The sequence below is a fragment of the Tauraco erythrolophus genome, chromosome Z (genome assembly GCF_009769465.1).
Source record: "Tauraco erythrolophus isolate bTauEry1 chromosome Z, bTauEry1.pri, whole genome shotgun sequence".
NCBI classification, from domain to species: domain Eukaryota; kingdom Metazoa; phylum Chordata; class Aves; order Musophagiformes; family Musophagidae; genus Tauraco; species Tauraco erythrolophus.
This window is the reverse complement of record NC_141496.1, coordinates 28,988,732-29,002,677: the sequence shown is the minus strand read 5'-3', so window position 1 is coordinate 29,002,677 and position 13,946 is coordinate 28,988,732. Positions and strand designations below refer to the sequence as shown.

General features: G+C 51.2%; 1 protein-coding gene across 1 annotated transcript; it reads right to left on the bottom strand.

Annotated features, from left to right (window-relative positions):
- Positions 1-4,121: 4,121 nt before the first annotated feature.
- On the bottom strand, positions 4,122-9,874 carry OTP (orthopedia homeobox). Its single transcript, XM_086629945.1, has 3 exons — positions 9,838-9,874; positions 8,444-8,853; positions 4,122-4,652 (listed from the first exon to the last, which is right to left on the bottom strand). The coding sequence occupies exons 1-3, from the start codon at positions 9,872-9,874 to the stop codon at positions 4,122-4,124; spliced, it is 978 nt and encodes a 325-aa protein (XP_086486071.1).
- Between the last annotated feature and the right edge of the window lie 4,072 nt (positions 9,875-13,946).

The window sequence follows — 13,946 nt, the reverse complement described above, 5'->3', positions numbered from 1 at the left end:
GTTCTCTCTGAACACAGCTGCAAACCGCATTAGGTGTTAGGGTGAATGGATATATTTCAGATGAGATATTTGTACTGAATTATTAGGGTAGTCTGTATTACAAAATTACTAATAAACATTGCTTCTGGCTCAATTTAGCCTGAACTCAGTGAACCTAGCCAGTGGTGAGAAATCAAAAACTCCGAAATACCCGATGAATGAATCTAACTAATCAAGAAGCCCTGCAGGAAGTAGATGCCAGGATTAATGAGCCAGTGGTTTCACCATGCCATGCTGTTATTTCTTCACATAAATGCCCTCAGATGAGATTACCTTTGTCATGAAAAGGAGAAAAGGAAGGTTACATACTTTCAACTGACAGGTTAACTGCCATACCTCCATTACAGCAAGATACATTTTCATGTGCGGAGATTTTTATTCTGAAAAATGAAAATTTAAAGACCACAACACAAATTAAACCACATTTTCATTTCTAGGAGCAGGGATCATTGCTGCTAGTACAATAATATAATCCTTGCTGCAATGTTATCTGATCCTTTGCCTTGCACAAACTTTCTTCCGATGTTAGTAATTGCTCAGTGAAGGCAATCTCCAGCAGTGGGTAAGAGCAGATTCTGCCTTCCAGGGGGATTTGAGGGGAGGAAGAGAGGAGGGAGAGAGTGCCAAAGCATTTCATCAAGAGAGCAAATGAAAGGTTCAGTGACATTATCGTTATGTATATTCCTTAGACATAAGGGGTAATGCTGTGTTTAGAGGGAAGTAAACCTACATGGGTATGTGCCAGTGTGGAAACGAATCCACACACATAAATGTAAATCTGAGTCTATTTACACACTGGGTGGAATTGCTCAAAGCTAAAACACACCTTAAGGTAAGCAAGTAAGTTCAGCTTGTAAGAGCCCCAGTGCCTGGTGTTAGCTACTTAGTAACAGGCTAATTGTTATTCAGCATAAATGTTCCCTCTTGATTTATATGGAATTAATTCATTCATTTTGATCACTTTATGTGAATGAAGCAAAGCTGATCCTGTTTTTAGGTAGAACGAGTCAGTGCTGTTTAATTTTTGTCTTTTAATATCAGCGTGAGTGAGATTTTGTAGCAAAATCATTCACACACGACCTGTAACATGTATGAGTGAAATCTGCAGTCCCCTTCCTTTCATCCATGTTAAATACATAAGAGCATCAGCTTAGGTGTTTTATGTTGGAAAGCTTCAGCTGGTGCTAAGGGTGTATTTCAAAAATCTCCAGGACTCAGAACACGAAGATCTATTGCCATGGAAACAAATGTTGTATCAAAGTTGGGTAGGATCAAAAAGCTTTGCTCATAACCAGAACAACAGTTGCATTAGAATATGGAGGAAATGATGGATGTTTTAGGGGCAAGAATTCAGCCGAAGGACCTTTTCAAGGCCCCTTCCACAGAGTTGCAGTGTTTGGTGTCAAGAGTTGGATCTTGCAGGTTGTGTCTCAATCCTCTGCCCCCAGCCAGAAAGAGCATTTTTCTCTGCCATTAAAAAGCACATATTTTTTAAAGATCTTCCATACCACACTTTACGACATTCCTACATCATAAAGCTGTCTTGCTTATAGCAATATAAAGCAGCTGTAAAAACTACATGCTTGTAAACAACCTTCCATACATTTGGAAGAAGCAGAGCAAGATTTGCACTCCTCTGCATGTAAGCGGAGACCTGCTTTTCCTCCCGGCGCAGCACGGCACAGGGAAAGGACCACTGTGGGATTGGGAGGACCAAGGGACATCCCAGCCAGGCCACCACTCCTCTTGGCCCACGCAGAGACAACCGTGGCATAGGGGGAGTGGGGGCACACTGACCAACCCTGCTTCGTATGCATCCCATGCGCCCACCTCTTTGAGGGCTGACATAAGCTGATCACGAATTTCAAACTCGGAACCAAGCTTGGGTTCTTGCTTGCACATACTTGCTTGTCACTCTTGCAGAGGGGCTACTGCTTGGCCCAAGGCTGGGCTAGGGAGTAGAAGGAGGGCTGGAAGGAGGGCTGGAGCACTGCGCCTTCTTACTCCAGGCGTTACGCATGGTATGGATTATGGTATGGGACCTGTCTTGCCTGGCCTGGGCTACCTAAGGATGAGCGTCCTGGGCTGTTTTGGCACCCAGGCCAGCAGGTTCCTGCAGAAGGGCACAGGGCTGCTTCCTCAGGTGACCCTCAGCGGACTCACTCTGGGCCTGGATCTCCAATAATTTATTCTCCTTTTATTTCTCTTTTAAATTAAATATGCATACATAATACGCACTTTGGAGCAGGCAAGGACCCTTCTGCGGGTGCCTGCGGAGCCGGGCACTCTCAGGTGTGTAATTAAGAGGTGTGTAATTGATGTACAAGGAGAAGAGATCTCAGTGCATTGCATTAAAAAAAAAAAAAAAAAAAGGAGCAGAAGGGAGGAAGAAGAAGATAAACTCAAACCGGGCTATACAATGGTTGCCACAGTCCCGCACTTTTTATTTCCCCCGTGTCAAAGTTTGCACGGGAGTCGACCGAGCGTTGTCTCTTCCGCGGGATTCGCCCCGCCAGCAGCCCCACACTCGTTCCAGCACCGGCAAAAAGGTCTGCAGCCAAGCCCCCTTCCCCGTTCCCGCTCGAACCCCGGCTCCCTGCCCCCGGCCCCGCACCGGCCCCGAGGCAGGTGCCCCCGCTCCGCCCCGCCCCGCCCCGGCCCGGCCCGGCCCGCCGCGGCCGCCCGCCGCCCCGCTTCACCGCGTTCTTCGCCTCTGCGCCGCGGAACGTCCCGTGTCTGACAATTTAAAGGCAAATCACACAGAAAGATTAACAAAAGTTTATTAGTCATGAAGTATTAAAATTGTGATAAATGAAAGGCTTCAATGCAAGATTCAAGCAAGCAAACTATCCCCAAACTTGTGACTAAGGACTTGGTGAATCCCGAAGAAGGAAGTCCCGTCTTTTTTTTTTTTTTTTTTTTGCCTGCGGTTCAAGACACCTCTCATATCTCACACGCAACATCAAAACGCATAATTCTTCATATCACATACTGAAAATGATTATATTTATCCATTTACATTAACTTGATATAAACGTGTCCGGAAAAGTCAATTAATATGCTTTATATTAGCTCAAACATTCATTAAGAAACCCAAAATGCAATAAATAAGCACAGACAATAAGTTAAAACATATCACGAATCGACCAGTATGTAACAAGAATGCTTTATCTACACAAAACATCCTATTTCACATCGTTTGTTCATTCCTCCAGCGGCCCTGCCCTGCGGCGGGGTGACCGGCACATGCAGGCGGGCGGGCCGCGGGGCCGGGCCGGGCCGGGCGGAGCGGGGGCCGCGGCGGCGCCTCCGCCGGCGGCAGCGGAAGATGCAGGAGGGACAATAGCAGCAGGAACGTAAATAAATGCGTAAATAAAGGTAGGGCGGATCGTCAACTCAACTGTCACGAAATCAAAGATCCGAAAAAGGGAAGTGCTCTTGCTTTTTTTTTTCCCCCGCCTTTTTTTTTCCCCCGTTTGTTTTACTTTTACAAAAAGAAACTTTTTTTTTTCTTTTTCCCCATCTCTCTCGCTTTTAAAGGCTTTATCAAAATTGATTTGATTCTCTCTGGGGTCTCCGTACCGCTCCGCGAAGCCGCCCGGCCGCCCCCCGACGGCGCCCTCTCAACGGAGGGGGCCGGCGGCAGATCGCTGCTCTTAAATAAAGCATAAAAATCAAGAAAACAAAACCAAAGCGGATTTCTTTGCAAAGCCAGCCGGGCGGCCGACGGGAGCGCCGGGTCGTGGCGAGGGAAGGAGGCAGGGCCGGGCTCGGGGTGCCCCCGAGCCCTCCCGCCGCCGGGGAAAGGCAGCCGCCGGGCGGGCCGGGCCGGGCCGCGCCGCTCCGCGCCGCGGGGGGCGGAGGGGGATACGCGGGGGATGCGCAGGGGCGGAGGGGGTGGGGGGGTTGTTTCTTGGCCCACAAACCAGTCCGTTGGCGTCTGATTTCAGATCCTGAGTCGACTCCCTGGTAAATCAGGTGGGGGAAGGCGGGGGGCCGGGGCGGGCCGGGGCGGGCGGGCGAGGCGGGGACGCGGGGCGAGACGGCGGCGGCGGCGTTAGCGCGGGGCGAGGCGTCGGCCATTAGGTGAAGCTCATGGAGACTGTGTGCTCTAGTGCTTTGCGGCGGAGGGAGGCGATGCTGGTTCCCCGCCACACGTCGCTGCTGTCCGGGGAGCTGCAGAGCTGGGGCGAGCCCGTCACGTTGCTGGGCCCGGGCAGGGAGGCGGGCACCATGCCGGGGAAAGCGGGCTGGTAGAGGTGCGACTGCAGCCCGGCGCCGTTGGAGCCAGCCAGGCTGTTGGAAAGGCCCATGGAGTTGGGCGGCGGCCCGGCCGCCAGGCTGCACTGGGAGAGGGACTGGGCCATGGCCTGCTGCCGGCCCAGCGCCGGCGGCAGCGGCAGCTGCGACACGCCCGGCATGGCGGCGGCGGCCCAGCGGGTGTCGTTGGCGTGGAAGGAGCAGAGGCTGTCGCCCATGGCGGCGGCGGCGGCGGCGGCTGCCGAGGGGAACTGCGGCAGCCCCGGCGTCGGCAGCAGCGTGCCCGGGGCGCGGAAGACGTTGGTGGTCTTCTTGCGCTTCTTCCACTTGGCCCGACGGTTCTGGAACCAGACCTGCGGGCGGCGGGCAGCGACATGCACCGTTAGCCACGGCCAGCCTGCCGTGCGGCCGGGGCGCGGCTCGGAGGAACGGGATCCCCACCTCCGCCCCGGCCTCCGCCCCGTCTCCTGCCGCCCTCCCACCTCCCCCTTCCCCGAGACTCTCCCCCGCGGCCGTTGTCTTTTCCGCGGCCACACTTCACACCCGCCGCCCCACGCGTGTCCTCGCCACCGGTTAACGAAACCGCTGGAAGTTTTGATAACGAAACAGATGGATGTGTCCGCCCCGGAACGGAGCTCCCTGCGGCCTCCCTCCCTCAGGGGCAGGCTCCAGGAGAGGACCCTTGCCTCCCTCCCCGAAAAAGAAAACAACAGTAACGCCAACGACAAAAATAAATGGCCGGTCCACGGCTCTTGCCCTTTGGTGGAAGCGCCACCGGAGCGGGGCGGCTCCCGGGTCCCGGGGCGAGAATCGCTTCCGCCGAACCGCCCGCATTCGGTTTCCTTTTTTTTTTTTTTTTTTTTTTTTTTAACAAAAGCAAAGGTGCTTTAGCAAGTGGGTGCTTGTGATGCAGGCAGGGATGACTTGGTGGGTCCCGCTGCCCCGCTGCCGAGAGCGCGGGGATCGTTGACAAGGGGGAAAAACCGGGTCCGGTTGAAATCCAGAGCAGCGCAGTGCCCGGAGCTGCGGGAGTCCGTGGTTTTATGCTACATACCCAGGCTGAGAAACACGGGCGCCCGTTAGCGGGAGTGAACAGCCGTTGGGGAGCTAAATGTTAGATGAATAATCGAAAAATCGCATTCAATTATGTTTTAGGGTTAATAGTTAAATTGCGGCTACAAAATCTTTTTATGTTTCATGGTTAACTGGTGTTGTAAAGAATCTCCATCAGGTCTGATCGCCTCAGCTCATAGCTATGCTGCATATGCTTCTGAAATGTGAACGTTTCCAGTTGAAAACTAGTGCATGACAGATTGAAACGCAGGGAAAACCTGGGGGAGATTTTGAAAATGCACACATGGCAACTCTAGAAATATATTAAGCGCGAGCGTTTGGCAACTTTGGACTCCTTTTAAAATGCAGCTAGCCCCTGAAAATTATTAATACAACAGTGAGAATCTAATGGAGGTTGGAATCTAAAAATCTACCTTGATGATGTCTGCTGTTACAGTAATATAGACATACTGTAAATGTATTTTAAAATATATAGCCCATTTAATTCCCCAGCTATAAATGGGTTAGAAAGAGAGAAGGGGAGACAGTATCACTTTTGTTTTTCTTTTTTTTTTTTTTTTTTTTTTTTCAGGAGCCGAAGCTTTATGAAGATCTCATTGGAATCCAGCGAATGATTAATGTGAAGATTTTGTAGGAAATCTGGAGAGCTGTATTAAAGCTCAGATCTCAGGTTCATTTCGATCAGCCAGCCGTGAACTCTGGGCCGAATTCATTACACTTTAATAGTGCTGGGAGAGGAAGAAAATGCAATTTCTCATTCCATTAGAAAACTAGAAAATACTCTCAGCTTGTCCCCTATTAAGATGTGGCAGGTGACGGGACCATTGTGGGGGACACAGTCAATGGAATTACAGCACATTATTTTTGTTCGTATAAAATATTGAAAGGCAAGCCTGACTGTGCAGAAGTTATTTCACTGATTTGGTTTTTATGTAAATAAAATATTGAAAGTTAATTAATCCGTGCTAGAGACTAATGATTATGCTTATTATATTGCATTTGATCGCGTAATTTGCATGATTCTCGCATTGCTGCTTAATAAGCCATTCCAGGTTATAAATAATTCTGAAATTGGTTTCTAATAATGGCATGCTATAAAAAGAATGGTTTTATTACAGCAGCCTGAAAAGCAGAGCAATATCAGACGTGGAATTGGACTCCCGTTTAAGCACCAGCCGCTTTAATAATTATTTAAATGTATCATATACATTAAATACAGATCTAAAATGAGGAAAGTGGTGATTTATCCCAGCATCTAAACCCCTTAAAAACATATACAGACGCTATAAATTAACTATTTGGAGCATTCCTTAATCAGTGTGGAGCCCACATACGGCAAGGAATGTGTAGACAATCTGTTAACTGTAAAGAAAACTGAAAAGTACTCGTATAAGAACATAAACCAATTACTATTTAATTTAAATTTGGTCAAGGAGCAGTGATACATCGGATTGTGAAGTAAATACATTAAATAAATTATTTTGCCTTAGATTACATAATGTTAATCATTTTGAAGTGTTAATTAAGAAGGTTATGTTGATCTGATTACTTTTTAAACTACAGAACATTATTGTAAAAAATATTTAAATTGCCACTCTATTAAACTGTTTTTATCAGCAGTCTTGAGCTATTAGCATTGGTTTAAGATTATGCCAAGGCCATTAAAACACTTTGTCTTTCTTCCTACGAATTTCTTTGATGTGCTGTTAGAAAATAACTATTTCCATTTTATATTTTATATTTTACTTCATTTACCACACTCCTAATATTGAAATTGGTATCATTAACCTTTGGGAAACCCAATAAAGTTTAATAGACCTCGTTTTCTTTTTTCATAGAGTCAGTTGTCCAATTATATTTTATTTGTGAATCTAATTTCTTTCTTAATTTAAACTAATTATATTCCTGTATAGGCCGAGTAAAATTGTTTTACTTTTTTAAAAGCAGACGTGCCTTTTCTGTCACATTCGAGAACGGAGTCGGTTTCCGTTCATAAAAACGTTAATTTAGAGGGGTTTTTTGACGTGTCTTTATTTAGCTGAGGAACCTAGGCTTGCCGAGAGGGATTTTGAACACCGGCTGCGGTCAAGTGCGGCCGTCTTCCCGGTGCTCTGGGCTGAGCGGGAACGCACATCTCCAAAGTGCTTCCATTGTGCAGGCTTTAGTTCCTCGGGAGGGACTCTCCCAGAAAGTCGCTAAAATACCATTCTGCACATAAATGCCGCATCTGAGCAGTCTAGTGGTTGGATGCACCCCCCCTCTTCCAAATTTCGTTTACATTTGTTTGCCTAAATCGTTTCTTACGTGCCTGTGTGCATATGTATATATGTCTATGTGCCTGTATGTATATATATATATATGTACTTTCGAGAACAAAGTACACCCTAGATGTTGAAGTTACCCGCCACCCCTGCAGTCCACAGGCATTATGAAAGCCCGTACGGGGAAACTCCGAGTCCAAATACAACTGCCTTTTACCGAAGTGCCTTTTCAGGAGCCCGTGTGCCTTCCCCCGCTCCCCACCCCGACCCTCCCGGCGGCGGAGCCCGCCGGACGCCCCGTCCCGGCGGCGCGGGGCAGCACCGCACCGCCGGCAGCACCCTGGACAGCGGCCCCGCGCCCCCGGCAGCCGCCGGGCCCCGCGCCGGGGGACGGGGGAGATTCCCCAGGGATCTGGGCTCGCCTCTCGGCGCGGAGCTATTGCGAGGGGTGAGACTCGCCCGTGTCGGGCTGCGCTTCCCCGGGCTCCTGCCTGCCCCGGGCTGGGCCGTGGGGCGGGGGGGAAGCTCCGCCCGCGCCCCGCTCGGGACCATCGCGCTGCAGGCGGGTAGGGGACAAGGGGACACACTGAGGGGACACAGCTTTGCGGAAAGCGAGGCGGAGGGTGTCTGACCAAACTGTTGCGTTCAGGGGTCAGTTTCCTCCGCCGTCGCCGGGCCGAGGTTATGGGGCACCCACCCCCCCGGCCCCGTTGTGCCTGACTTCGCCGCCGGCCGGCCGTGCCGCCGTCGGTGCGCCCGGGAAAGGGGGCCGGCGGGCGCGGACACTGCGCGGGGGCGGCTGCTCATACCTGCACCCGGGATTCGGTGAGACCGATGCGCAAGGCCAGCTCTTCCCGCATGAAGATGTCCGGGTAGTGGGTCTTGGCGAAGCTCCTCTCCAGCTCGTTCAGCTGCGCCGGCGTGAAGCGGGTGCGGTGCCGCTTCTGCTTCTGCTGCCCCTGCTGCTGCCCAGCTTGGCTGGGGTTCTGGCCGCCCTGCTGGCCTTGCTGCTTATCGGGGTCTTTGGCGCTGACGGCTAAGGAGCTGGGGTTGGAGCCCACCGTGGTGATGTCCTCCCCCGGCAGCAGGGTGGTCCCTTCCACCGTGTCCGAGTTCGGAGCCATGTCTCCCGGGTGTCCCCCCGGATCCGAGCCCCCTACACCCAGCCGACACTTCACCGCCTCCCGGTGTCCCAGCAGCTCGGCCGCATCTTTCATCCCTGCGGAAGCAAAGGAGCCGCGGTCACTCCCCTGCAGCCGAGCGTGTATCCATCAGTACCGCACGCCAGCGCACCGAGCCGGCGAGAGGCATCCAGCCACCGCCACCGCCTTCCTCCCCGCCGCCCCCGCAGCCCCCCGGCCGCCCGCCAGCCCCGCAGCCCGGCTCGGCTCCGCGGCGCGCAGAGCCCCCTGCCCGGCGCAACCAGGGCGGGAGAGAGAAAACTTTACACCGAGCAGCTCCTCTTCCTGCTTAAATAACCAGCTCCCTGCCGGGCCTCCCCTTGCGAGACCAGGGGAGGGGAAGGGGGGGGAGGGCAAGTTTTGCCGGGTTCTGCTTGTTTTTTCCACCGAGGCTGGCGAAAGAAAGAGACGGAGAGAAAGAAACAACACTTCGGCCGCCCTGCTGCCGGGAGCTTTTTACCTCCCCGACAGATGTGCGGGGACCTCGGTCACCCTGTCCGATCTTTCCCCTCTCCTCCCTTCGCTCCTCTAAACAAACGCATGAAGCCACAAATAAGTAGATACAGATATTTCTCTCTTTTTTTTTTTTTTTAAAGGGAAGGAAGGAGAGAGGAAAGCGAGCAGGCGAGCAGGAAAAGGCCACCCAGAACTCCTCTGTAAATATCATCGAGCTCATCTGTCCTAAAATAATAACAGTAATCATCATCATCATCATCATCATAGTAATAATGTGTAGGTATGGATATAAAAACAGGGGAGAGAGAAATTAAATGATCCACAACTCGTTGTAGATCTACATACTCCGTAGGTCTCCCTCTTTCCTTCTTTTTTTTTTTTTTTTTGATGTTAAATCAAATTAAACTTTAATACAGTACAATTACTTTTAAAGGAATTAGCCCATTTAGATCGCATTAAGGTAAAATAAGGAACAAATTGTCAATTTCCTGCCCCGGCTTCCTCCCCGCTCGCCGCCGCCGCCGGTGCAGCCGCCGCGGGGCGGGGGGGTGCCGGGGGAAACTCACCGAGACGGGCGTCCAGGAGGTCGGCGTGAGACAGCATCGCGCACCGCTCCAGGGTGAAGGCTGTTCCCCCCCAAATTTTAGCGGCCTTAAGTTATTTAAAATAGATATAAGATATAAGATATAAGATAGATATATATATATAGATCCCCTAAATGAAAGAAAATTCGGTGTGTGGTTAAAAAGGGGGTCTCTTGCATTATAATGTCCTTTAGAGAGACGGGGAGGTGCTTAACACTTCAATGAACCCGTGAGCAGCTCGGCGCGGGGACCAATCAGGAGGGCAGCCTGCAAATGTCAGCGCCCGGAGCGCCCCGCTCCGCCCGCCCGCCGCCCGCCCGCCGCCGCCCCGGCCTCCCGCCGCCCCGGCCCGGCCCGCACCGCGCTGCCGCTCCCTTCCTCTGCTCCGCTCGCCTTCGCCGCCCTCCTTCCCCTCTCCCCTTCTCTTCTAAGCGCACGTTTGCCGCCTTCCTCCCGCTCCCAGTCACCTCCGATTTACTGTTTTTTCTTCTTTTATTGTTTTTAATGCCTGCTCGGAGCGCACCCTCGGACCCGACCCGGTCAGGCTCCCGGGGGTGGCTCGCAAGCCCAGCGCCCACCGGGGGGATGTGAGTGGGTGAGCAGGGGCGGCTGCGCGGCGCGGAGCGGAGCGGGGGCGGGCAGCGCTGGCCCCGCTCGCCGGCCGCCCCGGGGACCGAGGTCAGGAGCGGCGGCGAAGACCGCGGCCCGGCTCTCTCCCACCTGCCGCCGCCGCCGGGCCCCGACGGCTGCGGGGCGGCGAGGAAAGAGGAACTTCCGCGAGTTCCCGGGCCGCACAGGTTTCCCTGCCCCTCCACACCCCCCCCTGCCCCCCCGCCCCGGCCCCGGTGCAGAAGCACACCGCAGCTCCGGTACAGGGAGCCAAGGGCCGCGCGTCCCGGCCGCCTGGGGAGCGCTGCCTCCCTAGCCGGCATGTAACACAGCCCGTAAGCCCTATATTTTCGGGTAAAGTTTCCGAGTTCGGCTCGCCTACAAACTCAATTTAAAGCAGTAAATAAAGTTAAATGCTTTTTATTTTCCTCTTGAATATGTTAAACTACTTGAACAATTTAAAGTGCTTTGCACAAGTGAAGCGAACCATTTCTAATGTTCTGATTTTTCAAAGCCAGCCAACAACAAAGTTTAGATTAGTAATATATTTCTAACCAGAGTAATTTTCAAGATCATTAGGCATTTATGTAATTAGTGCCAAATCTATAAGCTTTTATTACGATTATTAGAGTAAAATCAGTATAAATTTGTACTAATTTACTACTGTTTAGACTTGGCTGTCAAGCCAAGAGGTTCTTATTGTAAATGATAACTGAGGAAATTAAGTGCAAAATTCTGTACCATTTCTGATCCGCTCCTAAACAATCCGTTTCAATTGTATTTGTAGCAGAACATAATGCCCTTTTAAAGTTATTTGACTTGTATTTTTATTTGCAAAACAAGAAAAATACCCTCTACCCGGGCACAATGAAAACTGATATTTACTACTTCCAACTTGATTAACATTGATTTTTAATTCAAAAGTGATGCAATTAAGATTATTCATTTAGTGCAAATAAAGCTTCCACCAAAAAGGGAGCCCAGTGAAGTCTGTGTTAAATAATACAGAGCCAATGGCTTTTTTTTTTTTTCCCCACCATCCAATTGACTTACACAAAACACTGTAAATACTGCATGCGAAGAGAGGCAAGAGTGGTTTTGTTTGCCGCTCAGATGTGCAGGGGTTTCGGCAGCGGCTGAACAAGGAGACAAAGGAACCGGCCGACCGATCTCTAGGGCAGTTTTGCTGCCTTTTTCCCCCCCCCCCCCCCTCCTCCCTGCTCAGGCTACATTGATTCAATTCAGCTTTCGAGACGTCGGGCCCTTGCAACGGACCTGGGTGCCCGGGAAAGGCCGCTAAGAGCAGGGAGAGAGACCCAGAGCCGGCCCACAATTTAGCTGGAGAGACAGAGAGAGAGAGAGGAAGAAAGAGGTGGAGGTGGGGTGGGAGTTTCGGGATATTTCTTTTTCTTTTTTTTTTTTCCCCGGTTGGATGGGGGACGGCGGAGATGGCTCATTTGTTTTGCTTTTTTTCCTTTGAAAATTATTGACTGCGTGCCGCTCCAGAGCAGGACGGGAAGCCCCGGCGCTGAAAATTCCCGGGAGCCGCCCCCCCCGGCCCGCTGCCCGACGCCGAGACCCGCGGAGCCGAGCCCGCGGAGGCGCCGGCGGGGAGGCGGGCCGGGGGCCGGTGGGAGCGCCGGAGCGCGCAGCCTTTCGCGGCCGCGGCGGGTCCGGCCTGGCCCGGGGCCGGAGTTACGCGGGCGGCCAGGGTTCGGCCGGGGGCGTCCGGGGTTCAGTTTTAGCGGCAGCCACCGGCCGAGACGCCCGGGCGCTGCAGGTGCCCGCCGCCGGCTCCCGCCGAGCGTGCGGCGGGCAGGGCCGCACGGCGCGCGTGTGCGTCCGTTCCGTGTTGTTCTGTGTTTCAGGTCGATAAATAAGTGTGTAATAGTTAATGCGAAGGCACATCAGAGTAATAACAATGGGATGAAATCAAAGGATTATCAATCTCTGTTAGTAACTGCTGAATAACAATGTTGCGGTGTGATTGATAGCGCGCTTCATTTTATGACTTTTCTATTGCTCTTGATTTTTATAGCAGTATAAACAAACTAAATCATTTCTTCCAAGACTTCAGAGCGCAATCGTCTTAAGGGAAGGGGGGGAATCAGAGAAGGAAGTCTGTGGGAGAGAAAAGAGCGGGCAGGGCTGACACTTAAGCGTGTCAGAAAGAAAACGGCAATGGGGTATATGTAAAATACCCTAATCACACCGCTTCCGCGCACTCCTGTTTTGTCAAGTGCCTGAATTCACCTGGGCAGCGTCAGAGATGTATTTACAAGGATTTTATTCCCCGTCATCTTTCCCTTTTCCCAGTGTAGCCAGAAAACTGCCAGTCAAGTCCGTTCCCTGTTATAATTTACGGTATTCCCCACATGATCATAGGAACTGAAGTTCCTAACAAGGAAAGGCTTTAGCACAATGGCCCAAAATTTTCAGAGTGACAAGAGTGTCTTCAGAAATCACTTCAGAGCAAAGTAAAAGGATTTTCTATGACGGATCCAGTGATTTTTCCTCAATAAATAGGTTTTAGATTGTTACACACACGTAGAACTGGAACAAAGGGAACTACCAGAAAATATATTGGTCGCCCCTAATAAAATTTATTTAGACAGTTTACTTCTCATAAAAAATAGAGATTGAATTTCGTACAGGAGCGCCTGCCAAGGGGCTAGGCACCGGGAGATCTTCTCCCCCCGCACCCTCCTTTTCTTTTCTTTTTTTTTTTTTTTTTTTTTTTTCCTTTTCCGTCCCTTCCCTGCCAGGCGGCACCCAGCGGGCCCGATCCCGGGGTCCCGGCCGGGGGCCGGCTCTCCCCTCCCCTCTGCCCCCCGCCCGCGCTGGCCGGTCGGCCCGAGCAAGGGCCGCGGGAGCAGGGCGTGCCGAGTTTGGGAGCAATATAACCCTAATTCTCCAGCGCTGTGACCCTGGTAAAAAAGGGTAGAGAACTTTCCAACCCCCAGAGCTCTCCCCCTCCCCTCCCGGCTAAACTCAAGCCCTGATTGAATGAGGCTGTAATATAAACAAGTGTATTTAACCAATTCTGCTCTGATTTAGGAACAGAACCTTCTTTTATCAGAATAATTATATCTGTAGCGAGAAACGCGATAAAATGAGGTTAAACTGCTAAAGTCAGCAGGGTGGCTTGGCGTAAATGGCTGATAAGGTTTGTAATTTGATATTTTATTTATGTATTTATTGAGCATCCATCCAGCTAAGGGGGCTGCTGTATGCAGAGCACCGTAATTGCTTTTTACACTTAGCAACGCTCCCGACGTTTACCGAACGTAACTTTTGGTTGCCTGGCTTATTCGCGCGGCGTTTTTCTTCTTTTTTTCTTTTTTTTTTTTTGGTGTATTTCCAGACAGTAGTGCTGAAATATCTGATATTATTATTCACATTCCCGCTCCTCAGTGCTGCATTGTAACATTGTTCGCTTTAATGAGAAGCGCCTCCCTCAATAATTAACGACCTCACATTTC